A 27618-nucleotide genomic window follows, 5' to 3' on the forward strand; every position below is an offset into this window, starting at 1 on the left:
CTCTGAATACAGGATGAGTGAACAACGTCTGGTGTAGTGATACCAATGACCTCAGTGGATAGCAGGTACACAGCTTAAAGGGGTTATCCAGGATTAGCAAAACTTTGCTTCTTTCTTCCAAAAAGAGCGCCACCCCTGTCTTCAGCTTGTGTATGGTATTACAACTTTCTCAATGGAACTGAGCTGCAATAATCCCGGAGAAGCCCTTTAAGACTATCATACACATGAGAGAGCAGAGATAGTGACAGAAGCATTGATGCGTATATGTATCATGTTTATGGCTGTGTGTCGCCTGGAGGAGGACTTGGTGGCTTAATTGAAGTGGGTGGAATTTGGCTTGGAGCTCCATGGGGCGAGGTTCCTGGGGACAATGTGGCTTCTTTCATATGTTCTATATGTGGTTATTATGTGAGGGGGCTGGTTACAGCATTTGGGAGGGGACATTGCATGTGCGCTCCCTATATTAAGGCAGTTTGTATTGAGGAGATCATTACTCTGTGGCTCTACTGGCAGCCTCAGGGGGAGCCGGGGAATCTAGGACAAGTCTCGAGGACGGACAGATCACAAGTGGGAGGAGGATCATTACAGAGCTCACTGACCCACTTCACTTGCCACACATCCAAACTTCCAGCTGGGAGAGGGACATTGGTCGGCTTCTACACTGGTGAAGGTCTGTACCTACATGTATGTAACATTAGATACACCGCAGATTGTATCACACAGAGTAAGCTTAGATACAGAGGCCTAGCATACAATATCTCAAGTGATAAGCTTGGATACAGCAACCCAACAGATAGTATAGTCAGACTGTATCACACTGGATAGGATTAGATACACTAGTGTCAGCCTTTAGGGCCCGTCTCCAGATAGTATTTGTAGTCTGTGAGTTGGGGGGCATCTTACCATGTTAGTCGGTGTAGATTGCCGCTAAGAAGTAGTTTGTAGCCTCCATCAATGAGGCCTTAAAGGGGTTATCCAGCGCTACAAAAACATGGCCACTTTTCCCCCTCTCTTGTCTCCAGTTCAGGTGTGGTTTGCAATTAAAGGGGTTATCCAGCGCTACAAAAACATGGCCACTTTCTTCCAGAGACAGCACTGCTCTTGTCTCCAGCTTGGGCTGGGTTTCGCTGCTCAGTTCCATTGAAGTGAATAAAGCTTAATTGCAAACTGCACCTGAACTGGAGACGAGAGTCGTGTTGTCTCTGAAAGAAAGTGGTAATGTTTTTGTAGCACTGGATAACCCCTTTAAGCTCCATTTACTTCAATGGAACTGAGTTCCAAACCCCACCCAATCTGGAGACAAGAGAGGGGGAAAAGTGGCCATGTTTTTGTAGCGCTGGATAACCCATTTAACCTCTATTATTCCCAGAGACCTGAGCAGAGATTATTGGGTACCATTTCGCTCAGAGAGTGAGGATAGTACTTGGTGATGCACTTGTATGCCAGTCTATGGCGGGATGGGGAACCTTGGCTCTCCAGCTGTTGCAAAACTACAGTTGCCATCATGCCTGGACAGCCAAAGCGAAGCTTTGGCTGTCCAGGCATGATGGGAATTGTTGTTTTACGACAGCTGGAGGCCCGAAGGTTCCCAGTGTCGGACTGGCCCACCAGAGGATCCTCTGGAAGGCCCCCAGCTTTACAACATGCACAAACACTGATTCACATGTATTTGTTCACTGTTTCTTCATTGGTGAGCCCCTAGGATCATTTCCTCTGGTAGGCCCCAGATACCCCAGTCCAACACTGACGATTCCCCATCCCTGGTCTATGGGAACTGAGCAGCAAGACCCCGCCCAAGCTGGAGACAAGAGTGGGGCTGTCTCTGGAGGAAAGTGGTCATGTTTTTGAAGCGCTGGATAACCCCTTTAACCCTTAGACGACCCAGGGCGTATAGTTACGCCATGGAAGTCTGTCCCCAGACGACCTAGGGCGTAACTGTACGCCCTGGGTGTTTCTCCCGCTATGAAGCGCGCTCCGGAGCGGAGCGCGCTTCATAGCAGGTGGGGGCCGGCTGCAATCAGCAGCCGGGACCTCACCGGTAATGACACGCTGCAGCGATCGCGCTGCCGCGTGTCATTAACTCCTTAAACGCCGCGATCGCGGCGCGACCGCGGCGTTTAAGTGTAAGTGACAGGGGGAGTCCCCTGTCACCTACCGATCGGGACCCCCGCAGTGTGACTGCGGGGGTCCCGATCGGTAAAACGGGCCGCCGGAGCTCTCTCACCTGCCTCCGTGCGGTCCGATCGGCGCTCTGGTCACTGAGCCTGCACAGGCAGGCTCAATGAGCAGAGCGCCGATAACACTGATCAATGCTATGCCTATGGCATAGCATTCATCAGTGTAAAAATCCAAGTAGTGAATGTAAAAGTCCCCCAAAGGGACTTCAAATGTGTAAAAAAAAAAAAGTTAAAAACACTAACACACTACCCCAAAACCCCTCCCCCAATAAAAGTTGAAATCACCCCCCTTTCCCATTATATAAATAAAACATATAAAAATAAATAAATAGATAAACATATAATATACCGTAGCGTGCGTAATTGTCTGATCTATTAAAATATAACAAGCGTCATTGCGAACGGTAAACGGCGTACACGAAAAGAGGGAAAAAAGTGCGCGGATTACCGATTTTATGTTACATTATATATATAAAAAAATTAATAAAAAGTGATCAATACGTCCGATCTTCACAAATATGGTATTAATAAAAACTAGAGATCATGGCGGAAAAAATGACACCCCATACAGCCCCGTAGGTGAAAAAATAAAACCGTTATAAGCGTCACAATAGTCCCATTTTATTTATAATTAATTGCCAAAAAAAAGGATTTCATTTAAAAAAAATATATAACATTAGAGAATCTGCGTAAACCTGCATATGGTTGTGTTCGTACTGACCTATAGAGTAATGGTATCATGTCGCTTTTACCATATAGTGCATTACGTAGACACAGGAACCCCCCAAACGTTACCATATTGCATTCTTTTTTGCGATTTCACCAATTTATATCTTCATAAATAATATATTTGGAATTCCATCATACATGTGATGGTAAAATGAATGACGCCATTACAAAGTACAACTGTTCCTGTAAAAAACAAGCACTTACATGGCTTGTAGATAGAAAACTGAGAGTGCTAGAGCTCTTAGAAGGGGAGGAGGGAAAAACGGAAACACTAAGATCAAAATTTGCGCGGTCCACTGGGTCATTTTGGGCCTGGTCCTCAAAGGGTTAAAGAGGTTGTTCACCAAAATAATTTTTATTTCAAGTCAACTGGGGTCAGTTAGTTATACAGATTTGTAATTTACTTCCAATACTTACCAGCTGCTGCATGTCATGCAGGAAGTGTTCTCTGCTGCCACCTCTGTCCATTTCAGGAACTGTCCAGAGCAGGAGAGGTTATCTATGGGGATTTGCTACTGCTCTGTACAGTTCCTGACATGCACAGAGGTGGGAGCAGAGAGCACGGTGTCCGACTGGAGACAATACACCAACACATGCATGACATACAGCAGCTGATAAGTACTGGAAGACTGGAGATTTTTTAATAAAAGTAAATTACAAATCTGGCGACGATAAAGAATTCCGGTGAACAACTCCTTTAAGGCTATTTTTACAGGTCTATTAATAGCAATGAGCATTGATGGAAACATCAAGTAAAAGTGTCAGCGATCATCGCTTTTCGGCCTTTTGGTTGAGATCAAGTGTAGTATCTGTTCTTATCAGTTTAATATCGGATACGTCCTCTATCTAGGGCCCATATATTAAATGGATTTTTAGAACAGGGAGATGAAAAAACAGCTTGCTCTGTCCTCTCCAGTAGAGATGAGCAAACCTCGAGCATGCTTGAGTCCATCCGAACCCGAACTATCGGTATTTGATTAGCGGGGGCTGCTGAACTTGGATAAAGCTGTAAGGTTGTCTGGAAAACATGGATACAGCCAATGACTATATCCATGATTTCCACATAGCCTTAGGGCTTTATCCAACTTCAGCAGCCACCGCTAATCAAAAGCCGAACCTTCGGGTTCGGATGGACTCGAGCATGCTCCAGGTTCGCTCATCTCTACTCTCCAGGCATTGACCTGGTGCAGTACACAAAAAAAAAAAAGTACACACATATAAGGCGGGCACCACATGCAATAGTACCGGAGTGCTAGTCCTATCCAGACCCAAAGACTACCATAGTATGCCAAAAAAAAGAATAGATCTGGAAAAACAAGGTCTGCACCTCCACAATATAGCAAATATTCTTTATTTAAATCCAATCCAAAAAAGACACAAGATTAAAAACCTTTAAAAACACACACAAAAAAAAAGTGTCAGCGATCAGCAGAGGAGCAGGAAAACACCAGCTCATTGGCTGTCATGAAAACCGTAAAATGTATTGCTATCAGCGGCACAGGTATCTGTATGTCCCAGTCCGGCCTATGGCTGTATCCATGTTTTTCAGGATCTCTAGGACTGTATCCATCTTCTTCAGCCACTGGTAATCAAATGCCGAACGCTGGGATCCGAGTATGCTCCAGTTGCGCTCATCTCTAGTCCTTTTGCATGTAGCAATCTTCGGCCATCTGAGGGCACAAACAAACACCGATCAATAGGATCAGCGCTCGCTTGCAGGGCCTTTACCTGACACCAATAATCGAGGGTCTGGGGGGCACAGGCCATTCAAATACATCGCTGTCGGCTGCACGTCCCGTTTACACAACCAGTGAGCAATGATTTATGGGCCCGCTGAAAAGACGGGATCAGCCAAGAAATCGTGAGTTTTCCCAGTAGCTGATGCATTTACACATAGCGTTTCTAGCAACACTTGTGGCCAATACTCGGGCTGAGTCCTGGGGGCTTTAGAGTAAATGCAGACATGATGGAATCGGACAGTAGTCATAGGCTGTATCCATGTACCCGCAGTCCACGGGGGCATCCGACTTCATTAGTCACCGGTAATCGAAGGCAGATGCTTGACCTCTAGTGATATCTATTGGAACCTCCCCATGTCTCTGCCCAGTAGTGGACAGGCACTGGTGGAGCAATAAGGGTCAGGGGGCAGGAAGTGACTACCAGCTGTGGTTGTGGCCACTTACTAACCCAAGGTGTGAGGCAGCATGTGACCCCTGCCCTGCTATTAATATATGGTAGTGTTGCCCCTAGAAACCACATGGGTACAGCATACAATGCCTGTGCTGTGGTATGTGCAGGCGCTATGCTAAACACCAACAAACTTCCCAGCGCGCCCGTAGCTGCCGCATCCCCATCTATAGCGGATACTGCAGGATGTTATGGCTCAGAGCAGCAGCCGTAAAGCGGACACAGTCAGCGGAACATTATGCTGTTACCAAGCAACAAGATGACGCTGGAGAGAAACAAGTCCAAGCCACGCCCACCGCATTACCCGGCTGGTAATGGGCGTGGTCAGGTGATTTCCTCAATGCGCGCCGCGAGAACTGCACTGCGATAGGTTTGTCCTAAGCGGCTTCCGTAGAGATCAGTGTGTGCGACATGTGAGCCGGCTGTGAGCGCTGTGTGTACGTGTGTACACTGTATAGCGGGGTGTAGTGTACGTATATAGCTGTATACTGCTCATGTGTTAGGTGTAGCTATGAATAGTGTATATGACATGTATGGTATTAGTCTGTCTGTGCCTTATATCTGTGTCTGATTGGAGTTGTAGTTCTGCAGCCTCACTCACACCTTGGGGGACACTGATCTGGGGGTCTCCAGGGGTCTTATCCACCATTGTATCATCAGATATAGTGTGTTCCTTTCCTCCCCCCATATTTCAGGGTTATAGCAGCACTATGGCAGGAGAGGTGCCCACTGATGCCAAGGGGGCGGTGTTAATGCCCAGCGACTCTCTCCCAGAGGGAACGCCCCAGATCCGCGGATACGACTTCAATCGCGGGGTGAACTATGAGGCTTTGCTGCAGAGCTACCTCACCACCGGCTTCCAGGCCACACACTATGGACAGGCCGTGCGGGAGGTCAATAACATGGTGAGTGACGGTCACTTATGATCAGTCCATTGTCCGTATATATCAATATCCACAGGCCCCATCTACTTCAATGGCCTGAATGTGAAGTCATCTGGTGATATTGAGAGATGTCCATATTGTGGTGGGAACCTAGACTTACCTTTATGGGCCTGGGACTCCTATGATGTCACATATGTGACATCATATCTATTATATTGTGCTCATTAATGTACATACTCATGGACTGGATGCAATGGTAGCAGATCTTCAGCTGTGAGTAGTATTGATACAGATTAGACAGTTGCAAAACTAACATAACAGCTTGGCTTGGAGTTCTAGAAGCGGACGCTGGAGGATTTACTTTACTTTATTTTCCCGCAGATTGACGCCAAGCTGTCATCCCCTGGTGGATGTCTCCTCTTACTGGGATATACGTCTAACTTGATCAGCTCTGGAGTGCGGGAGATGATCCGATACCTGGCACAGCACAAGATGGTGAGTGGGGGAGGAGAAGGTAATGGAGGATCTGCTACATCGGCGCCTGTTTACTGGACCTATTAGATGGCCCGATAATCGGGCAGCATGGACATTGTTAGCGATGTCCATGCAGCCCTTGCCCAAACACCTGATGCCTTACCTCTCCCTGCTCCCGGTCTTTTCTCCAGTGCTCCGCAGCTTCCCGGTCCTGGTGGCAGCGTCATCCGAGCGGGCACCGGGCCAATCACAGACCGGGACCACTGCAGCCTGTCAGCCGGGATCGGGAAGCTGCAGAGCACAGGAATGAAGACCGGGGAGAGGTAAGGTGTCAGGTGTTTGGGCCAGCCGTGCATCGCTTTTACACGTAGTTATGTGCCGTCGGCGCCCAACGATTAGGTCCAAACCTAAATCAATGTTTAGCAGATGATCATTGCCTCTATTACACGGAGTGATAATCGACCTGATTTGGCCAATTATTGCTCTATGTAATAGGGCCCTTAGACTTGTAGTCCTACAACTTGTAGGAGGATCAAGAATGAAAACCTTCTTTTCTATATGGCAGGACACCCACCCACTACGCTGTCATACGTAAGGTCGATGCTGGGCCGTGTTGGTTGTATTCTAAAGAGGAATATATATATCTTAGTGGGGGAGAGAAGAATAATTGGAGGAAATTCGGGGTTATGCAGAGAACAGAGGGAACAATGGACATTTCCAGAATCAATGTGATTTTATCTATGAATGTCTTATATGTCCAGGTGGATATTATTGTTACCACAGCTGGAGGTATAGAGGAGGACCTGATCAAGTGCCTTGCTCCTACTTACCTAGGAGACTTCAGCCTGAAGGGGTCGGAACTGAGGCCTAAAGGCATTAATAGGTGAGCAGACATTGGTGGGTTAGAGCCTAGAGATCCTCCTGTCACTGATCGTATGACTGACGCTTCACCTCTTGTACAGGATTGGGAATCTCCTGGTTCCCAATAACAACTACTGTATGTTTGAGGACTGGATAACGCCGATCCTGGATCAGATGGTGCTAGAACAAGATACTGAGGTGAGTGCATGATGGATAACGGTGAGGTGTATGATAATGGATTGTGAGCAATTTCAGTTAAACATAGTTCTTCTTGTTCTTTCCAGGGAACTAAATGGACACCATCTAAGATGATCGCCCGCCTAGGCAAAGAGATAAATCACCCTGATTCTGTGTATTATTGGGCACAGAAGGTAACAGCATGGAAGCACAGGGTGACACAGACAGGAGGGAGGAGCTATGTGACATGGAGTCTGCTCCTCCCACCACAGGGTGACACAGACAAGGAGGGAGGAGCTATGTGACATGGAGTCTGCTCCTCCCACCACAGGGTGACACAGACAGGGGGGAGGAGCTATGTGACATGGAGTTTGCCCCTCCCAACACAGGGGGACACAGACAGGAGGGAGGAGCTATGTGACATGGAGTCTGCTCCTCCCACCACAGGGTGACACAGACAGGAGGGAGGAGCTATGTGACATGGAGTCTGCAATCACCCCCACCACAGGGTGTTAGTCAGGAGGGAGAAGCTAGAGCTTTGTTCTCTTTATAATGCTGATTTTCTCTTCTCTCTGACAGAACAATATTCCTGTATACAGCCCGGCACTCACAGATGGATCACTGGGGGATATGCTGTATTTTCATTCCTACAAGAACCCTGGGTTGAAGCTGGACATTGTGGAAGGTAAAAGTCCTGATATTCTTTTTAGTAAACTCATTTATATGCCATGTGCCTATTGTACATTTTTTCACTAGTTCAGATCTGAAAGGGGGTGGAAGCATGACACATAGCCCCCCATAAATCATTGTTCCTATCATTTTTCCATTAGACATTCGGCGATTGAATTCTTCTGTAGTGTTTGCCAAGAAGACGGGAATGATTATCCTGGGAGGAGGACTGGTGAAGCATCACATCTGCAATGCCAACCTCATGGTGAGTGGAGACTGCCCACAGCATGTATACAGTAATGTCCCCATATACCAACAGCAAGCAGGGATCTTATATAGTAAGAATATCAGACTAAAATCTAGAGGACACTCCACATCCCTAATAAGTTTTCTCCTTCTTCAGAGGAACGGCGCAGATTATGCTGTGTATGTAAACACGGCTCAGGAATTTGATGGGTCGGACGCTGGAGCCAGACCAGATGAGGCCGTGTCCTGGGGAAAGATCCGCATGGAGGCCAATCCGGTTAAGGTACAGGCCTTTTTATTGTTTTATCACAGCTTTTAGCTTTGGCTGTCCAGGCATGATAGGAATTGTAGTTGCAACAGCTGGAGGGCTGAAGGTTCCCAAACCATTGTACGTCAGCCAAACACCTTCCTATGTTATAGCGAAAGCAAAAGGATGAAGGAATCATCCCTGCAGAATGGCTAAGGGCCCTATTACACAGGACTATTATCGCTCGTTTAATCGTTTGGAAAGAAGCGATAATTGTTCGGTTGAATAGCAGCTAACAATAAAACGACGAACAAGAAATCGCTTATCGCTTAATGAGACCTGGACCTATTTTTGTCGTTGCTCGTTCGCAAATCGTTCACATGGAATAAGACATCGCTCGGTTTGCAGTAGCAACGAACGCAAGAGCGATCATAAAACGACCGCAAGAACAATCATCATTCCGTGTAATTGAGTGAACGATTCCAGGTCGTTCGCAATAGCAATCGTTTGAGATCATTTATCGTTAACCATTATCCAGACGATAATCGTCCCGTGGAATTGGGCCCTAAGCCTAACAATAACCTCTTCGTACAAAAATGTGCAAAATGAATGTCTGTTCAAAGCAAGAACTGGGCCACGTGATAGGGTCTTTATCGTGAGTAGTGTGTCTGGTACCAGTGCATTTATGTGTATATACAGATGAGATCAGGCCATACGCTTCCTGTTGTATTTGCATCTATTTCAAAGATAGAAGGGTCTGAGAACTGCGATCTAAGGGAGTGTGGTGGCCTATAGATACCTATATAGGGCAGTTCTAGGTAGTTAAATCCTACACAAAGTCCTCAAAGCTTCTATCAGTATGGACCGAGTATACCTGACCATTGCATCGTGCCCTGGGGGGTTCCGGCAATCATGTCTTTAATTATGTACCTTTTATAGCTATGTGCCAAACCTGTTTAGCTAGTGTGTGTGTGTATATGGAAAAAATGTTATGAATGACTTGAGGGCCGCCCAGTGCACACCATAAATGTAGACAATGAGAAGTAAAATAGACGGTATTCAGAACTAGGAAAAGTAGATCCTGCTCCAGTGATGTTATATGATGGGGTAAGTAGAAGCAGCAATGGTGATTTCCTCATCTCAAACTATTGGACCAACAAGTCCAACATATACCTCAACATGTCATATAACCTGCTGCTTGCAAGTCGCCTCATTGTCTGCTGAGGCATGGCATCCCACTCTTCTTGAAGGGCAGTCCTCAGGTCATTGAGGTTCTAGGGTTCTACGAGCCTCTACATGGCTAATCAAATAGGTTTTTTATAATATTCAGGTGTGGAAAAAAAGTGCAGGCTTCTCAGTGTGAGGTCCTCCAGTCACCAGCAGCCATTTCCTAATGATGCGACCTCGATGAGCTGGAGCATTGTCCTCCATAAGGATGATGTTAGGCCTGTGTTGTTCATGCAGAGGCACAATGTCTGGATTAATGTTTTTTAAGTGGTATAGGCTTGTCACTGTACAATTAATGCTGAGAAGAAATGATGGACGCCATCAATGCTGGAAACATCAAGGAAAACGCTGTGCTAATACTGCTCCTATATACAAGAATATAACTACTATAATCAGCACAAGCCATTGGGAAAGTAAAAACCAGCGGCACTCACCGGGTTAATGCAGTGATGGTGATTTATTGATAAGATGTCATCATGCAGGCAACTTCAGGGCAGGGGGAGACAGGTCCAAAGGTGCTGTGCACCGTGGCAACAGCCGTTTCGCGGGCTAACTTTCCTGCTTCATCTAGCGGCTAGATGAAGCGGGAAAGTTAGCCCGCGAAACGGCTGTTGCCACGGTGCACAGCACCTTTGGACCTGTCTCCCCCTGCCCTGAAGTTTCCTGCATAATGACATCTTATCAATAAATCACCATCACTGCATTAACCCGGTGAGTGCCGCTGGTTTTTACTTTCTCAATGGCTTGTGCTGATTAAATGAACTGCTTTCTCATTTACGCTGAGCACCACTGTGATGCAGAAATGTCACTGAGATTACTCAGTTAACAAGGACTACAACGCTCCTTATCACGCAAGGTCACTCAACCTGAAAACATAAATAGCTCCATACAAACCACGGGTTATTGATAGTGCCAACACATCTACTTGCTTGTGCATATAACTACTATAATACTGCTCTTATACACAAGAATATAACTACTATAATACTGCCCCCTATATACAAGAATATAACTACTATAATGCGGTTCAGGGAAGAAAAAGCGCTGCACCTCACACCTATGGCTGATACTAGTGCCCCTAGGCTAAATAAAAAACACATCAGAATTTTGTGTATGAATTGATCAAGCCACACTGCCCCATGTACCTCGTGCCGGTATCTGATACACATGGGTCCCTACACTAAGTCCACACCGTGCCAGTCAGTGGCCACCAACCCCGCAGGCGCGCACAGTCAGGGAACGGGGGCCATGGGACGGCCCTGCGACCCCCATGCCACAGGACCAGACCCAAAAACACCACACCAGAACCCGGCCAGCACCGCCGGCGGAGAAGGTCACCATAGCTGCTGCAGACAGAATGGGAAAAGACAGGAGGGATAAAACCATGAGCACTCAGGTGTCTCCTGCTAATTGCAGTCATGTGGGTCTCACCAGGAGGAGTGCAAAACACGGAGAAAAGAGAGAAACAAAATGCGGTTCAGGGAAGAAAAAGAGTGCTGCACCTCACACCTATCGCTGATACTAGTGCCCCTAGGCTAAATAAAAAACACATCAGAATTTTGTGTATGAATTGATCAAGCCACACTGCCCCGTGTACCATCTTGCAGGTATCTGATACACATGGGTCCCTACACTAAGTCCACACCGTGCCAGTCAGTGGCCACCAACCCCGCAGGCGTGCCACAGGACCAGACCCAAAAACACCACACCAGAACCTGGCCAGCACCACAGGGGGAGAAGGTCGCCCCCAAACAGCACAAGTCTGCCTGTGTACATAAGGGGAGGATCTCCTAGTATTCTCCCATTCTACCTACAGAGGAATGGAGAGAGGTAAGAGCTTGTTCACACTTGTAATGCTTGGCGTCCCACTTTTTCCGCCGGTGGCGTCTGGGGGGGCCCTTTAGGGTCTGGTCCTGTGACAATGGGGTTGCAGGGCCATTCTGTGGCCCCCCTTCTCTGCTTGCGCACGCTTTGCGGGGATTGGGGTCGCTGACTGTCACAGTGATGTTTTTTGGTTTGGGACTCGTGTATCAGAAGACCTGCACGTGGTACATGAGGCAATATGGTTTGGCCAAATTATATACTAACTTCTGATGTTGGTTTTAAATGTAGCTGAATAAGCTTTCGTGTCAGCCATGGGTGCGATGTGCAGCCATTTCTGTCTTTTTGGCTTGTGCATAACTACTATAATACTGCTCCCTATCTACAAGAATATAACTACTATAATATAGGGATGCATGATGCACCGAAATATCGATACTACTATCGATATTTTGGGCAAAAAAAACGGTTCGATACCAGGATTTCCTGGTATCGAAACTTTAAGTTAAGCTGAGAACACGGTGGGCGGCTAGCTGAGCGCCGGCCGTGTTCTCTATGTGCCTCCCCCTGCCCCCTGCAGTCTCCTCTCCTCTCCTCTGCTCTCCCTCCCTCCGCTCCCATTGGCGCCAATTTCAAATAGCCGGCACTTAGCTATTGCTAGTGCCGGCTATTTAAGTATATAGATGCCGCTGTCACACTGACAGCGGCATCTGACCCCTCCTGAGCCCGCTCCATATACAGCGGGGGTCGGCTACTGTGTGTAACAGACCCCCGCTGCTGGTGTCTCTCTGATAACAGAGTCCGGCTCCGCCAGACTGTTATCAGAGAGATGATTTATGCAGAGGAGCCGGATCTGCACGGAGGAGAGCGGCTGGAGAGGGAGAGCGGTAGAGGAGGACGGAGGAGAAGGCTGGAGGGAGAGCGGGAGGTCCGGGAGAGGGAGAGCGGGATGTCTGGGAGAGGAGCCGGAGCTGCACAGAGGAGAGCGGCTGGAGAGGGAGAGCGGGAGGTCACGGAGAGAGGAGGACGGAGGTGGGGAGGATGAAGAGGGAGAGCGGGGGTCTGTGAGATCCGGGAGAGGAGGCCGGGGGAAGTGCAGCACATGTGAGGATCCAGCCGGCTGGCAGGTGGGGGAGGTGGCCGGGGCTGAGAGGAGCAGATAAGATCGGCTGTAGTGTGTGGGATCCTGTGTAACCTCCTCTTCTCTTCCTCCGCAATCTTGGTAACTGGTGCAGCAGAGCTATCTTAGTGATGGGTGGTGCAGCAGAGCTGTCTTAGTGATGGGTGGTGCAGCAGAGCTGTCTTGGTGATGGGTGGTGCAGCAGAGCTGTCTTAGTGATGGGTGGTGCAGCAGAGCTGTCTTAGTGATGGGTGGTGCAGCAGAGCTGTCTTAGTGATGGGTGGTGCAGCAGAGCTGTCTTAGTGATGGGTGGTGCAGCAGAGCTGTCTTAGTGATGGGTGGTGCAGCAGAGCTGTCTTAGTGATGGGTGGTGCAGCAGAGCTGTCTTAGTGATGGGTGGTGCAGCAGAGCTGTCTTAGTGATGGGTGGTGCAGCAGAGCTGTCTTAGTGATGGGTGGTGCAGCAGAGCTGTCTTAGTGATGGGTGGTGCAGCAGAGCTGTCTTAGTGATGGGTGGTGCAGCAGAGCTGTCTTAGTGATGGGTGGTGCAGCAGAGCTGTCTTAGTGATGGGTGGTGCAGCAGAGCTGTCTTAGTGATGGGTGGTGCAGCAGAGCTGTCTTAGTGATGGGTGGTGCAGCAGAGCTGTCTCAGTGATGGGTGGTGCAGCAGAGCTGTCTCAGTGATGGGTGGTGCAGCAGAGCTGTCTTATCGCTTGGTATAGCAGAGCTGTCTTAGTGATGGGTGGTGCAGCAGAGCTGTCTTATTGCTTGGTATAGCAGAGCTGTCTCAGTGATGGGTGGTGCAGCAGAGCTGTCTTATCGCTTGGTATAGCAGAGCTGTTTTAGTGATGGGTGGTGCAGCAGAGCTGTCTTATCGCTTGGTATAGCAGAGCTGTTTTAGTGATCAGGCTATTTGGAAGAGCAGAATTGTATTAATGATAATGACTAGTGACTATATTTCTACCCCTGTTTTTTTTTTGTTTTTTTTTATACTTTACTAAGTATCGAACCGGTATTGAGTATCGAAATAAAAAAGTTAGTATCGGTATCGAACTCAAAATTTTGGTATCGTGACATTACTACTATAATCCAGTCCAAAAAAGAAGAAAGAGCTAGCACTCACCGTTTGCTGAAGCACATTATCCAGTTTATTCGGGGTTCAATACAGCATGGATCACGGGGAGGGAGGTGGAAGCAGGTGCGTCAAGGCGACAGACTGTTTCACTTGCAAGTTTGCAAGTTTCGTCAGGCCCACGGACACTACTATACGGATTACTACTATAATACTGCCACCTATATACAGGATATAACTACTATAATTACTGAAAGGTGGCAAAGGAATAGCACCACTAAATATTCAGCAATCAGGTACCCATTGCTGAGTAGGATAATGGAGATACCACAATGCAGCTAGGTGGTGCTCAAGTGCAGTCCAGAAACAATGTTGCCATAATGAAGATAGAAACAAACGAGCACTCACCTGTGAAGATGCTGTGTCAGTTTGGCTTGTTTATTGCTTCAAGGCTTCATAGGTGCGTCCTACCTGACAGATGACTAGTTTCACGCTATGAGTGTTTGTTCCAGACCGGAAGAAACGCTTATGGCGTAAACTAGTCATCTGTCAGGTAGGACACGACCGCTCTGAATTGCCCCTCCCTGCACCTATGAAGCCTTGAAGCAATAAACAAGCCAAACTGACACAGCATCTTCCCAGGTGAGTGGTTATTGGTTTTTAACTTCATTATAACTACTATAATACTGCCTCCAATATAGTAGAATATAACTACTATAATACTGCTCCTATATACAAGAATATAACTACTATAATACTGCTCCTATATACAAGAATATAACTACTATAATACTGCTCCTATATACAAGAATATAACTACTATAATACTGCTCCCTACATACAAGAATATAACTACTATAATACTGCCCCCTACATACAAGAATATAACTACTATAATACTGCCCCCTACATACAAGAATATAACTACTATAATACTGCTCCTATATACAGGAATATAACTACTATAATACTGCTCCTATATACAAGAATATAACTACTATAATGCAACAAAAGAAAAATAGGGTCGGCACCAGGTTGCGCCAGTCAGTGGAGTACACCAGCAGGTGAGCAGTACGGGTGGGACCAAGTCAGCTATATGGATCCGACTGAAGCCACGGGGTGCATCTCAGAAAACAGGCAATGTTACAAAATACAACGGTAGAAAAAGTGAAATGCACTCACTGTCTTGGCTAAAAAAAACTTGATCCTTTATTTCATAAAAACATGGTGCTCATGGGGGAGGGAGGTGCAGATCGGCGTCCTTGCAGCGAATGTTTTCGCGTTACATGACGCTTCTTCTGGCTGTGGACGTCATAGTGGGGGAGGGAATGGCTTAAATAGCCTATTTAAGCCATTCCCTCCCCCACTATGACGTCCACAGCCGGAAGAAGCGTCATGTGATGCGGAAACGTTCGCTGCCAGGACACCGATCTGCACCTCCCTCCCCCATGAGCACCATGTTTTTCATGAAATAAAGGATCAAGTTTTTTTTAGCCGAGACGGTGAGTGCATTTCACTTTTTCTACCATTGCATAACTACTATAATACTGCCCCCTATATACAGGAATATACTACTATAATACTGCCTCCTATATACAAGAATATAACTACTATAATACTGTCCCCTGTATACAGGAATATAACTACTATAATACTGCTTCTATATACAAGAATATAACTACTATAATACTGCTCCTATATACAAGAATATAACTACTATAATACTGCTCCCTATATACAGGAATATAACTACTACAATCCTGTATATGATTTTGGGTATACAATAAAAGGATTTTCTGTATGAAGGATATTGCTCTTGATGTGTATATAACATGACTTGCTTTTCGCTCACAGGTATACGCAGACGCTAGCCTGATTTTCCCGTTGCTGGTTGCTCAGACCTTTGCCCAGAGACATGCAGATTTCACCAGTGAAGAGAAGGAGCAGGACTGATGACGGGAGGAGGACGTGTTTCCTTATGGTTTGCACTCTGCATGCGGCGCCCCTGGCTGTCATTCAGTTATATTGAGCTTCCATCCTTTGCTCCTCTACTGCCGCAGTGTAATAGAGATGACCCAGGCGGATGGCTAGAGCATGTTACTATGTGCAGATAGACAGCATTGTATTTATGTAACATAACGTGTATAGGAAGGTGTGTAGCAACCTGCGACTTCCCTCCGAGGGCGAGTGCCTGGAGTAGCCCTACATATACTACTGTTAGATGAACGGGTCTCCTCCATCATGCAGGTAGGTGGCCATACACATTAGACGCCTGTTGGATGACCACACTCTCCCTGACAGCAGATGTCAATGGACAGAGAATTCTGGTATGTTGGATTTCACCATACCCGATCTCACAGGAGACGTTACTTGGCCTGGCGTGCAAGTATTATTAGGTTTTTTTTTTTAATGGGTAAAGAAACTTATTCTGCTCTTCATATTAAAATCATGTGCACAATTAGCCAAGTAAGCCGGTATACGCATCAGGAGGAAGAGCTGTACACAGAAGTAGCGACAGCCATCTAAGTGTATGGCCACCCACCTCTCATTTCTAGCAGAACCTGTAAGTAATATAATATTTATTTAAGTTGTAATTCTCCGGGTGTAAATGGCGGGAGTGGAAGAAGGATGGGGGACAGGGCCGGACATAAGTGATTGTATACAACATGTAGCTAACTGTTTTAATAAATGAAGAACAATAATAGAAATATATACAGTGTCACTGTGATCCGCTGCCACCACCTTCCTCTGGAGCCTCTCCCCTCCAAAGCTGGACTTCTCCCTCACTGGCGGTCAGTAGGCACGGTTCAGTGGGATGATATGAGAGTGACTGTATGACTCCTTTACTGACCGGGAGCCTGAGAGTGAGGGAGCCCTGCGGGATGTCAGAAGAGGAGGAAGAAGGGTTAAGTGTAGGAGTAAGGGCAAATTCAGTATATGCTGAACTAGAATCTAACTACTATAATACTGCTCCTATAAACAAGAATGTAACTACTATAATACTGCTCCTATATACAGGGATATAACTACTATAATACTGCTCCTATATACAAGAATATAACTACTATAATACTGCTCCTATAAACAAGAATGTAACTACTATAATACTGCTCCTATATACAAGACTATAACTACTATAATACTGCTCCTATATACAAGAATATAACTACTATAATACTGCTCCTATATACAGGGATATAACTACTATAATACTGCTCCTATATACAAGACTATAACTACTATAATACTGCTCCTATATACAAGAATATAACTACTATAATACTGCTCCTATATACAGGAATATAACTACTATAATCCCACAATGTAATAAACAGATACAAGTACTCGCTGATCTTGCAGTTTGCTTTATTTCAGGCATGAGGGAGGGAGGACAGGTGGAGTTGCAGGTACGTACTCCCCCAGCTGGGATAGAATGCGCCAGCAACTTCAGCTCCACCTGTCCTCTATCCCAGTGCTTCTCACTTCCAGTCCTCAGGCCTCACCAACAGGTCATGTTTTGAGGATATCCCATACAGAGAACACCTGTGATAACACCTCATGCATGGAGTATAATTATGTCACCTGTGAAATATTAATCCTCAAAACACGACTTGTTGGTGAGGCCTGAGGACTGGAAGTGAGAAGCACTGGGATAGAAGACAGGTGGAGCTGAAGTTGGTGGCGCATTCTATCCCAGCTGGGGGAGTACGTACCTGCAACTCCACCTGTCCTCCCTCCCATGTATCGTGCCTGAAATAAAGCAAACTGCAAGATCTGTGAGTGTCCGTATCTATTCCTTACATTGTGGGATAGTCACACTGCTTTTCAGTTGCAGCACCTCCGTTTCGGCTTACCTGTCAGTTTCACTTCTATCAGTGACTGATCTACCATGCAGTGTTGCCGACCTGCATCTCTCTCTCTCTCTCTAATAGGTACTATAATGCTTTGGTGTAACATTCTCAAGGCATCATCGCTAGTCCAGCAGGTTGTGCTATGTGAGTCCTCACCTCCACCAGGTCCCAGAAGCAGACTGTGCCGTCCTCGGAGCAGCTCACCACATGTGTGTCCTTTTCGCTGAGGCAGCTGTCCAGCTTGTAGCTTGTATTCTGGTGCCCGGAGTACCTGGTAGAGAACAAAGGATGGCTGATTAACAGTTGTGTGGACAAACTGTAAAGTCTTGTGGTCCCTGCTCCAGACCACCAGGGGTCACATGCACAGGTTACAGCTCCAGACCACCAGGGGTCACACGCACAGGTTACAGCTCCAGACCACCAGGGGTCACACGCACAGGTTACAGCTCCAGACCACCAGGGGTCACACGCACAGGTTACAGCTCCAGACCACCAGGGGGTCACACGCACAGGTTACAGCTCCAGACCACCAGGGGTCACATGCACAGGTTACAGCTCCAGAAAACAGTGATGGTTCTGTAGATTTTTGGGTTGTTGATTCCACATCTAGTCAGCCAGGCTAAACTCAAGAGCTATGGTGAATCTACAGGGACAGGTATAGGTCCAGCCACCACAGCTGCTCTAATATGTGATGATCTAGATGCATTTTACTCACTCTCCGAGCAGTTCTCCTGTGTCCTTATCCAGGAGGCGAAGACAGGAATCCAGAGATGATGCCAGGAGACACTGGGAGTCTTGACTAAAACTGACACATGTAATGGGACCTATGGGAAGGTGAGAACATAGATTGGTCAGGTCACTATAGGTAAATGCATCACTAGCCCCCCCCCCCCCAAGTGCCCGCTGTAGGGAATGACCCTATCCCTGCCACGCTGTTCTGTCAGACATTACTGGGCTCAGTACAAGGACGGATTGTACATGGCTGCACAAACACACTGGTGCTGATGTAACCCCCTGTGACTGGTGCTGCATCACTGACGCTGGATAATGAAGGATGACTCACTGCCAACATAATCCGCACACAGCACTCCTGCTCGGAGGTCATAGCGACGCAGGTTCCCATCCACAGACCTGGAGCGGGCAAAGAGAAATCAGTATGAGCGATATGTGTGCCAACTAGTGACATAACCAAGACTGAGGACTGGAGGACACATCCACCACAGGGTGACACAGACAGGAGGGAGGAGCTATGTGACATGGAGTCTGCTCCTCCCACCACAGACAGGAGGGAGAAGCTATGTGACATGGGGTCTGCTCCTCCCACCACAGACAGGAGGGAGGAGCTATGTGACATGGAGTCTGCTCCTCCCACCACAGACAGGAGGGAGGAGCTATGTGACATGGAGTCTGCTCCTCCCACCACAGACAGGAGGGAGAAGCTATGTGACATGGAGTCTGCTCCTCCCACCACAGGGTGACCGACAAGGAGGAGGAGCCATGTGGGAAGATCAGACTCCATGTCACATAGTTCCTCATTCCTTTCGATCACCCTGTGGTGGGAGGGGCAGACCCCCAGGTCACATAGCTCCTGTCTGTGTCACCCTGTGGTGGGAGGAGCAATGTGACAGTCTGCTCCTCCCACCACAGGGTAACACATACAGGAAGGAGGAGCTATGTGACATGATAAATGATAAGATATAATGTATTAGTAAACAGACCCGGCCAGGATCTCGTGGTCAGACACTTTGATGCTGGATATTCCATCTTTGGCTTCGTCTAGTATCTGTATGGCCTCTGGTCTCCGGGAGCGACAATCCCAGCACCTGATGGAGGAATCTATAGAACCTGATAGAACAGACAATGGTGACAGTCCGTGCTTAGATACAGGTAAGGCTGCAGTATGTTCATTAGAGAAGCCATAGCATGTCCATCATAGTGACCCTCACTGTGTTATTCTGATGGAATCTGCCGCAAGGGGCTCTCACTGAAAGTGAAGAATAGAAAGGGATGTGACAGAGGTGTAAGCTACCTGATATAATGACTGTGGCCTCCTCATTGAACTGCACACAATTCACTTTCTGCAGGAGAGAGGATACAGGTCAGATGGTGAGAACATTATTACCGAGGAAGCAGTTTGCAGCAGTGCAGGAGATTTTCTCTACTACACCTCACCCCGGCATGTCCTCGAAACTTGCGGACCACCAGCCCCTGCGCCACGTCCCACAAGATGACCGTTTTGTCCGAGCTGCAGGAACACAGCTGACTGTTGTCAAAGGACCTGATAGACACAAAGTGAGGAGCCTTAGTTTTACATCAGGGGGCAGGGGCCCCACCGAGAGTCTTGGACACATTTCTGTGCGCTCTCCCATACCTGATAGCAGGGATGGGGAGCCTTCGGCCCCCCAGCTGTTGCAAAACTACAACTCCCATCATACCTGGACAGCCAAAGCTTTAGCTTTGGCTGTCCAGGTATGATGGGAGTTGTAGTTTTGCAACAGCTGGAGGGCCGAAGGTTCCCCATCCTTGCTCTAAAGAGAACCCTGAGCAGCCATTGAGTTCTAAGGACAGTGCGTTGATGTAGATGTGACATTGTCTCCCTCTAGTGGTAGCTAGGTGAATCTGCATCCCCTGTGCTCAGCTAAACATCAGGAGATCAAGAAAACAGGACGATACTAGATAATCAAGAGTGTTCCTCCTATTACCTGAAAGTAAGAAGAGATCCTGAGAACGGGGAGGAATGGCTACAAACACTATGTTATCTGTAGCTCACTAATGGGAAATCTCATTACAGTGATTACTATATGGAAGAGCGCCCCCTGGTGACAAGCTGCTGAACCAGGCAGTGTGATGGTAATGTGGGAGATCTCATAAAGCATATAATAAAGCTATCAGTGTATAAGGCCTGGGAGGATAGTTACCCTGCTGCATCCAGCACCTCGTATCCATGGCCGCTATACGTCTTCAGCATTGTGCCCTTGTGGGGATTCCAGAGCTTCAGAGACTTGTCACTGCCGCATGTTATACAGTAGTGGCCGTCCACTGACAGGGAAGAGAGGGAGAAAGATCAGATGGAGTCTGCCCCTCCCACCACAGGGTGATAGACAGGAGGGAGGAGCTATGTGACATGGAGTCTGCCCCTCCCACCACAGGGTGATAGACAGGAGGGAGGAGCTATGTGACATGGAGTCTGCCCCTCCCACCACAGGGTGATAGACAGGAGGGAGGAGCTATGTGACATGTAGTCTGCCCCTCCCACCACAGGGTGATAGACAGGAGGGAGGAGCTATTGACATGTAGTGGCCCCTCCCACCACAGGGTGATAGACAGGAGGGAGGAGCTATGTGACATGTACTCTGCCCCTCCTACCACAGTTGAGAGGGAGGGGCTAAGTGGGGGTATTGGTTGCACTCACCGTTGAAGCGGACAGCACGGACGGCCCCCTGGTTACACGGTAATTTGCGGTGCAGGTACCGAGGCAGCTCCGGGGGTTTGGGTTTCGGTGCTGGGAAGGACATGGTGCCGGTAGCTCAGCTCTGTAAGGACAGGATTACATAGAGACATCAGCCAGCTCCGCCCCCCTGCGGGCCACATTGCAGGGACTAGAAGTCACGTGACTGTTATAGATACCACAATCAGCCAATCATGTGGGTGAGCAGCTCCGCCCTCATCCTGGGATTTGTAGTCCTACTAAATACCTATAAGTTACCTCCATAAAGAGTCCCCGGGAGCCGCCGAGGATTATGGGTCATATAACCGGCACAGCATTACACGGATCTGCACACACCGGTGTAAACAATACCACGTGGTACACAACTACTTCCGCCTCACGTGGTCTCTCTACATCCGGTCCGACGCCGGAAGTTCCACGATCAGCCGGAGATTTGGCTTAGTACACGGAGAGCAGGAGGAGACATGACGGGGAACAGCGGGAGCGACCCCAGGAGGCCGGGCAAGGTGCAGAGGTGAGCGGAGGGGGCAGTGCTGGGGCAGCAGGAGGGCACAGGGTATCAGTGTGCTGATCCAGCAGGAGGCGCTGTGCTGGAATATAACACTGTGCCTGTAATCCTCCCATACTCCAGCAGGAGGCGCTGTGTACAGGGTGCAGGAGCCTCTGTGCTGGAATATAACACACTGCCTGTAATCCTCCCATACTCCAGCAGGAGGTGCTGTGTACAGGGTGCAGCCTCAGGTCAGAAGCCTTTATGCTGGGATATAACACCACGCCTGTAATCCTCCCATACTCCAGCAGGAGGCGCTGTGTACAGGGTGCAGGAGCCTCTGTGCTGGAATATAACACTGTGCCTGTAATCTTCCCATACTCCAGCAGGAGGTGCTGTGTACAGGGTGCAGCCTCAGGTCAGAAGCCTTTATGCTGGGATATAACACCACTCCTGTAATCCTTCCATAATCCAGCAGGAGGCGCTGTGTACAGTGTGCAGGAGGCGCTGTGCTGGAAGATTACACTGCCTGTAATCCTCCCATACTCCAGCAGGAGGCGCTGTGCTGGAATATAACACTGCCTGTAATCTTCCCATAATCCAGCAGGAGGCGCTGTGTACAGGGTGCAGGAGCCTCTGTGCTGGAATATTACACTGCCTGTAATCTTCCCATAATCCAGCAGGAGGCGCTGTGCTGGAATATAACACTGCCTGTAATCTTCCCATAATCCAGCAGTGAGGGGTGACCCGGCTGTTCCAGGAATAGTGCAGAACTCTATAGAGGGCCCAAGGCCGTCCTCCCACCTGCAGGCGTCATGTCTCCTGTGAGTCAGCCATCAGCCGGACCATCTGTTCTCCCATCTTCCTCTTTGCAGCAAGGATGTGTCCTTCCAAATGCTGTAATCTAGTATCCACCATCTCAGGTGGCCGGGCTCATCCAGTCCCCGGGATCCCTATTATATCACATATAATATGTGAGTGATATCATCCGCTCCTCATACATCACACACAATGCCCTGCATCGTTCTCCATACCATAACCTATAGATCTGATACTCTGTTCCCATGTAGAGTGCAGTGATTGCTGGTAATCTCATGGTTCTTGTAGTTCCTTCCTTTCTAAGTAGGGGGCAGTGTTGCTGAGGTCACATATGGGATGGCCCCAGTCTTACCATTGCCCGGCATTGTCTTATAACCTGAGTAAGAACATGGCCAGTAACCTCCATGTTTGTCTCCTTTATCCAGGTATAAACCTCCCACCTCAGAGAACTCGCCCACCCTGGATGACCCCACCCCAGATTACATGAACCTCCTGGGGATGATCTTCAGTATGTGCGGTCTGATGCTAAAGGTGAGTCTGGGGGTTTACAGAGAATGTCAGTGGTGAAACTCTCAACAAATCCTGACAGAAGGGCATGCTGGGAGTGTTTCACATCAGGTTAGGGAACCTTCACCTCACCAGCTGTTGCAGAACTACAACTCCCATCCAGTGGCGGTCTTTGGCACCAAGCAACCCAAGCGATCGCTTGGGGCCCGCAACATCCAGGGGGGCCCCCACGCCCCGCTCTTATGCTCAAGACCGCTGGACCCCCGCTCGCTGCTGCCATCTGAACTGTAACTATGAGCACTTGTAATGAGCGCTCATAGTTACATGCAGCAGCACTGACAGGGCGGGAGACATTGGCCCCTTCCTGTCAGTCACTCTTGTGGCCGCAGGAAGGGTTTTCCCTTCGGTCACAAGTGGCAGCTTTGTCCTTGTGGTGCCAGCGCTCCAGTGACATCACTGGAGCATCGGCGCCAGGACAAGGGGAGTGCCGCCTCTTGTGATCGCAGGGAAAACCCTTCCTGTGGCCACAAGAGTGAAGAGAAGAGGAGACGCCCGCACCCAGGTGAGTATGTGTTTGTTTTATTGTGTTATATACTATATGGGAGGGGGAGCACACAGGGGTCTGTTTAACTGGGGGAGCGCACGTCGGGGGTCTATATAAATGGGGGGAGCACACAGGGGGGCTATAGACTACTGGGGCTTCACAGAGGGGTCTATATACTACTGGGGGCAGCACACAGGGGGTCTATATACTACTTGGGGCAGCAGAATGGGGTCTATATACAACTTGGAGAGCACACAGGAGGTCTATATACTACTGGGGGAGCACACAGGGGTCTATATACTACTGGTGGAACATACAGGGGGTCTATATACTACTTATGAGGCACACAGGTGGTCTATATATGACTGGGGCAGCACACAAGGGGTCTATATAATACTGGTGGGGCACACAGGGGGTCTATATACTACTGGGGGAACCACACAGGGGGTTTATATACTACTGGAGGAGCCCACAGGGGTCTATATCCAAGTGGGGGAGCACACAGGAGGTCTATATCCAAGTGGGGGAGCACACAGGGAGGCTAAATACCCCTGAGGGAGTACACAGGGGGCCTATATACTAGTGGGGGAGCACACAGGGGGTATTTACAACTGGGGGCAGCACACAGGGGGTCTATATACAACTGGGGCAGCACACAGGAGGTCTATATACTTCGGGGGGCGCACAAGGGGGGCTATATATAACTGGGGAACACACAGGGGCCTATATACTACTGGGGGAAGCAAACAAGGGGTACATACTACTGGGGGCAGGACACAAGGGGTATATACTATTGGGGGCAGCACACAAGGAGTATATATTACTGGCGGTAGCGCACAAGGGGTATATACTACTGGGGGCAACACACAGCGGTCTATTGTTCTGGAACGCATGTTGAGGGGGGGGCCCAGACATAACTTTGCTTGGGGCCCCAGAAATGCCAAGACCGCCCCTGCTCCCATCATGCCTGGACAATCAAAGCTTTAATAACAGCTGCAGAGGCAAGGTTCCTTACCCCAGGGAGTGATACTGCTAATTAGATCCGCCCTTGCAGCCAACTGATCACATGACGTCCCTGTGTGTTGGCGCATGCTGGGAATTGTAGTTTCAGACCATTGATCGTCTTGTACATATACAGTCATGGCCAAAAGTTTTGAGAATGATACAAATAATAATTTTTACAAAGTCTTCTGCTTCAGTTTTAAAATGGCAATTTGCATATACTCCAGAATGTTATAAAGAGTGATCAGCTTAATAGCAATTACTTGCAAAGTCAATATCTGCCTAGAAAATGAACTTTATCCCCCAAAACACATTTCAACATCAGCCCCGCCTTAAAAGGACCAGCTAACATTGTTTCAGTGATTGCTCCATTAACACAGGGGTGGGTGTTGATGAGGACAGGGCTGGAGATCAATCTGTCATGATTAAGTAAGAATGACACCACTGGACACTTTAAAAGGAGGCTGGTGCTTGGCATCATTGTTTCTCTTCTGTTAACCATGGTTATCTCTAAAGAAACAAGTGCAGTCATCATTGCACTGCACAAAAATGGCCTAACAGGGAAGAGTATCGCAGCTAGAAAGATTGCACCTCAGTCAACAATCTATCGTATCATCAAGAACTTAAAGGAGAGAGGCTCCATTGTTGCCAAAAAGGCTCCCGGGCACCCAAGAAAGACCAGCAAGCATCAGGACGGTCTCTTAAAAGTGTTTCAGCTGCGGGATGGGGCTACCAGCAGTGCAGAGCTTGCTCAGGAATGGCAGCAGGCAGGTGTGAGGGCATCTGCACTGTGAGACTGCAGAGACTCTTGGAGCAAGGCCTGGTCTCAGAGAGGGCAGCAAAGAAGCCACTTCTCTCCAGAAAAAAACATCAGGGACAGACTGATATTCTGCAAAAGGTACAAGGAGTGGACTGCTGAGGACGGGGGTAAGGTACAGGGAGTGGACTGCTGAGGACTGGGGGAAAGGTCCAGGGAGTGGACTGCTGAGGACTGGGGGAAAGTTATTTTCTCTGAGTCCCCTTTCCGATTGTTTGGGACATCTGGAAAACAGCTTATTGGGAGAGGACGAGGTGAGCGCTACCACCAGTCTTGTCTCATGACAGGGAGAATTGCAGAGGTCCTGAAGAAGAAGGCGCAACACTGCAAATATTGACTTGCTGCAGTAACTCATTCTGTCAGTATAAGCTTTTGTTACTCATAATATGATTGCAATTATATTTCTGTATGTGATAAAAACATCTGACAAACACACATAAAAACCAGAGGGCAGCAGATCATGTGAGAATATAATATTTGTGCCATTCTCAAAACTTTTGGCCATGACTGTAGTATAATAGTATATAGGGATAGTATAATAATGACAGTATATAAGGATAGTATAATAATGACAGTATATAGGGATAGTATAATAATGACAGTGTATAGTATATAGGGATAGTATAATAATGACAGTATATAGTATATAGGGATAGTATAATGACAGTATATAGGGATAGTATAATAATGACAGTATATAGTGTATAGGGATAGTATAATAATGACAGTGTATAGTATATAGGGATAGTATATAGTGTATAGGGATAGTATAATAATGACAGTATATAGGGATAGTATAATAATGACAGTATATAGGGATAGTATAATAATGACAGTATATAGGGATAGTATAATAATGACAGTATATAGTGTATAGGGATAGTATAATAATGACAGTATATAGGGATAGTATAATAATGACCGTATATAGGGATAGTATAATAATGACCGTATATAGGGATAGTATAATAATGACAGTATATAGGGATAGTATAATAATGACAGTATATAGGGATAGTATAATAATGACAGTATATAGTGTATAGGGATAGTATAATAATGACCGTATATAGGGATAGTATAATAATGACAGTATATAGGGATAGTATAATGACAGTATATAGTATATAGGGATAGTATAATAATGACAGTGTATAGTATATAGGGATAGTATAATAATGACCGTATATAGTATAGTATATCATATTGTATAGTAATGTCCTGTGTTTTCCAGCTGAAGTGGTGCGCCTGGATCGCCGTCTACTGCTCATTCATCAGCTTCGCTAATTCCCGCAGCTCGGAGGACACCAAACAGATGATGAGCAGCTTCATGTAAGTGTTAGGAGAGCGGCCCTGGGCTCTGGCATCATTCACATTGGGACTCACTGCACACCTCCAGGGCTGAGATGTGAGGGGGAAGGGTGTTCATCCAGCTCTCCCCTGTGCCTGAATGGAAAGCTGAGTGAATGTTGAGTGAGAAGCAGTATGAATGCTGTTACGCTTCCCTTCCTGCATAACACCCAGCTTTCCCAGGCTCCTGATTGACAGGTCTTGTGTTCCATCCCCTGCTGACATTCTGATATCTCTAATCTTCTCTGTCTTCTTGTAGGTTATCTATATCCGCTGTCGTCATGTCCTATCTCCAGAACCCACAGCCCATGTCTCCTCCGTGGTGACCCCGGTGACTGTCGCTCTGGATGGGGAGGGGGGTTTCAGCATCTCACTACTGTCTGTCACTAGAAGAAATAAAAGCTGAGGATTTTACTCTGTGTCCGGGTGTTTCTTTCTGTTATAGATACACCGCTAAACATACAGAAATAAGGGTAAGGGTATGTTCACACTACGGAGTCATCGAGGAATGCAAACTCTGCTTGAAATTCCTCACCTATTCAGTAGTGTGGGCATACCCTAAGAGATCCATGATCCTGTCTGTAGACCTGGCGGCTGTAGTTCTGCCCCCCAATGGCCAGGATCTGGAAGTGCAAGAGGTTAAGTATAATTCCTCCTCAAAATCCATGTGGAAATCTGTGGCGGTTTACGTGTGGCTTTCCCCATAGTCGTCTGTGATTCCATATGGAAAGTGATGTTACTTTTACATGCTGAACAGCGCTGTGTGGGTGTTCTCACTGAAATCAGTGGAGATGGATTTTTAAGTGTAAGGGAGGGTTCACACTACGGAATCCCCACAGATAAGTTCCGGCAGATTCCGTGGCACACACGCGGAGATTGGTTGCCCTTTCATTCCTCACA

General features: G+C 47.6%; 3 protein-coding genes and 1 pseudogene across 6 annotated transcripts; 3 read left to right on the plus strand and 1 right to left on the minus strand.

Moving 5' to 3' along the window:
- The first annotated feature begins 532 nt into the window (after positions 1-532).
- Positions 533-16585, plus strand: DHPS (deoxyhypusine synthase). 4 transcript variants are annotated; one of them, XM_069947736.1, is made up of 10 exons: positions 533-670; positions 5789-5998; positions 6359-6472; positions 7213-7334; positions 7414-7510; positions 7597-7683; positions 8069-8174; positions 8320-8423; positions 8562-8687; positions 15745-16585. In XM_069947736.1, exons 2-10 carry the CDS (start codon positions 5804-5806, stop codon positions 15841-15843), a joined length of 1050 nt encoding a protein of 349 aa, XP_069803837.1. In that variant the 5' UTR covers positions 533-670; positions 5789-5803; the 3' UTR covers positions 15844-16585. The 4 variants fall into 4 exon arrangements, with proteins under 4 accessions (XP_069803837.1, XP_069803830.1, XP_069803824.1 ...); XM_069947729.1 differs by lacking the exon at positions 533-670 and adding an exon at positions 5402-5463; XM_069947723.1 differs by lacking the exon at positions 533-670 and adding an exon at positions 5489-5562.
- On the plus strand, positions 3677-3841 carry LOC138781878 (U2 spliceosomal RNA; annotated as a pseudogene).
- WDR83 (WD repeat domain 83) lies at positions 16558-21575 on the minus strand. The gene is made up of 10 exons (XM_069947759.1): positions 21448-21575; positions 21154-21274; positions 20660-20780; positions 19914-20019; positions 19771-19819; positions 19460-19586; positions 18805-18872; positions 18457-18565; positions 17898-18012; positions 16558-16765 (listed from the first exon to the last, which is right to left on the minus strand). The coding sequence occupies exons 2-10, from the start codon at positions 21254-21256 to the stop codon at positions 16610-16612; spliced, it is 954 nt and encodes a 317-aa protein (XP_069803860.1). The 5' UTR covers positions 21257-21274; positions 21448-21575; the 3' UTR covers positions 16558-16609.
- On the plus strand, positions 21574-27132 carry WDR83OS (WD repeat domain 83 opposite strand). Its single transcript, XM_069947770.1, has 4 exons — positions 21574-21703; positions 22924-23029; positions 26603-26700; positions 26978-27132. The coding sequence occupies exons 1-4, from the start codon at positions 21654-21656 to the stop codon at positions 27042-27044; spliced, it is 321 nt and encodes a 106-aa protein (XP_069803871.1). The 5' UTR covers positions 21574-21653; the 3' UTR covers positions 27045-27132.
- The last annotated feature ends 486 nt before the right edge of the window (positions 27133-27618 follow it).

The sequence above is a fragment of the Dendropsophus ebraccatus genome, chromosome 1 (genome assembly GCF_027789765.1).
Source record: "Dendropsophus ebraccatus isolate aDenEbr1 chromosome 1, aDenEbr1.pat, whole genome shotgun sequence".
Taxonomy (NCBI): Eukaryota; Metazoa; Chordata; class Amphibia; order Anura; family Hylidae; genus Dendropsophus; species Dendropsophus ebraccatus.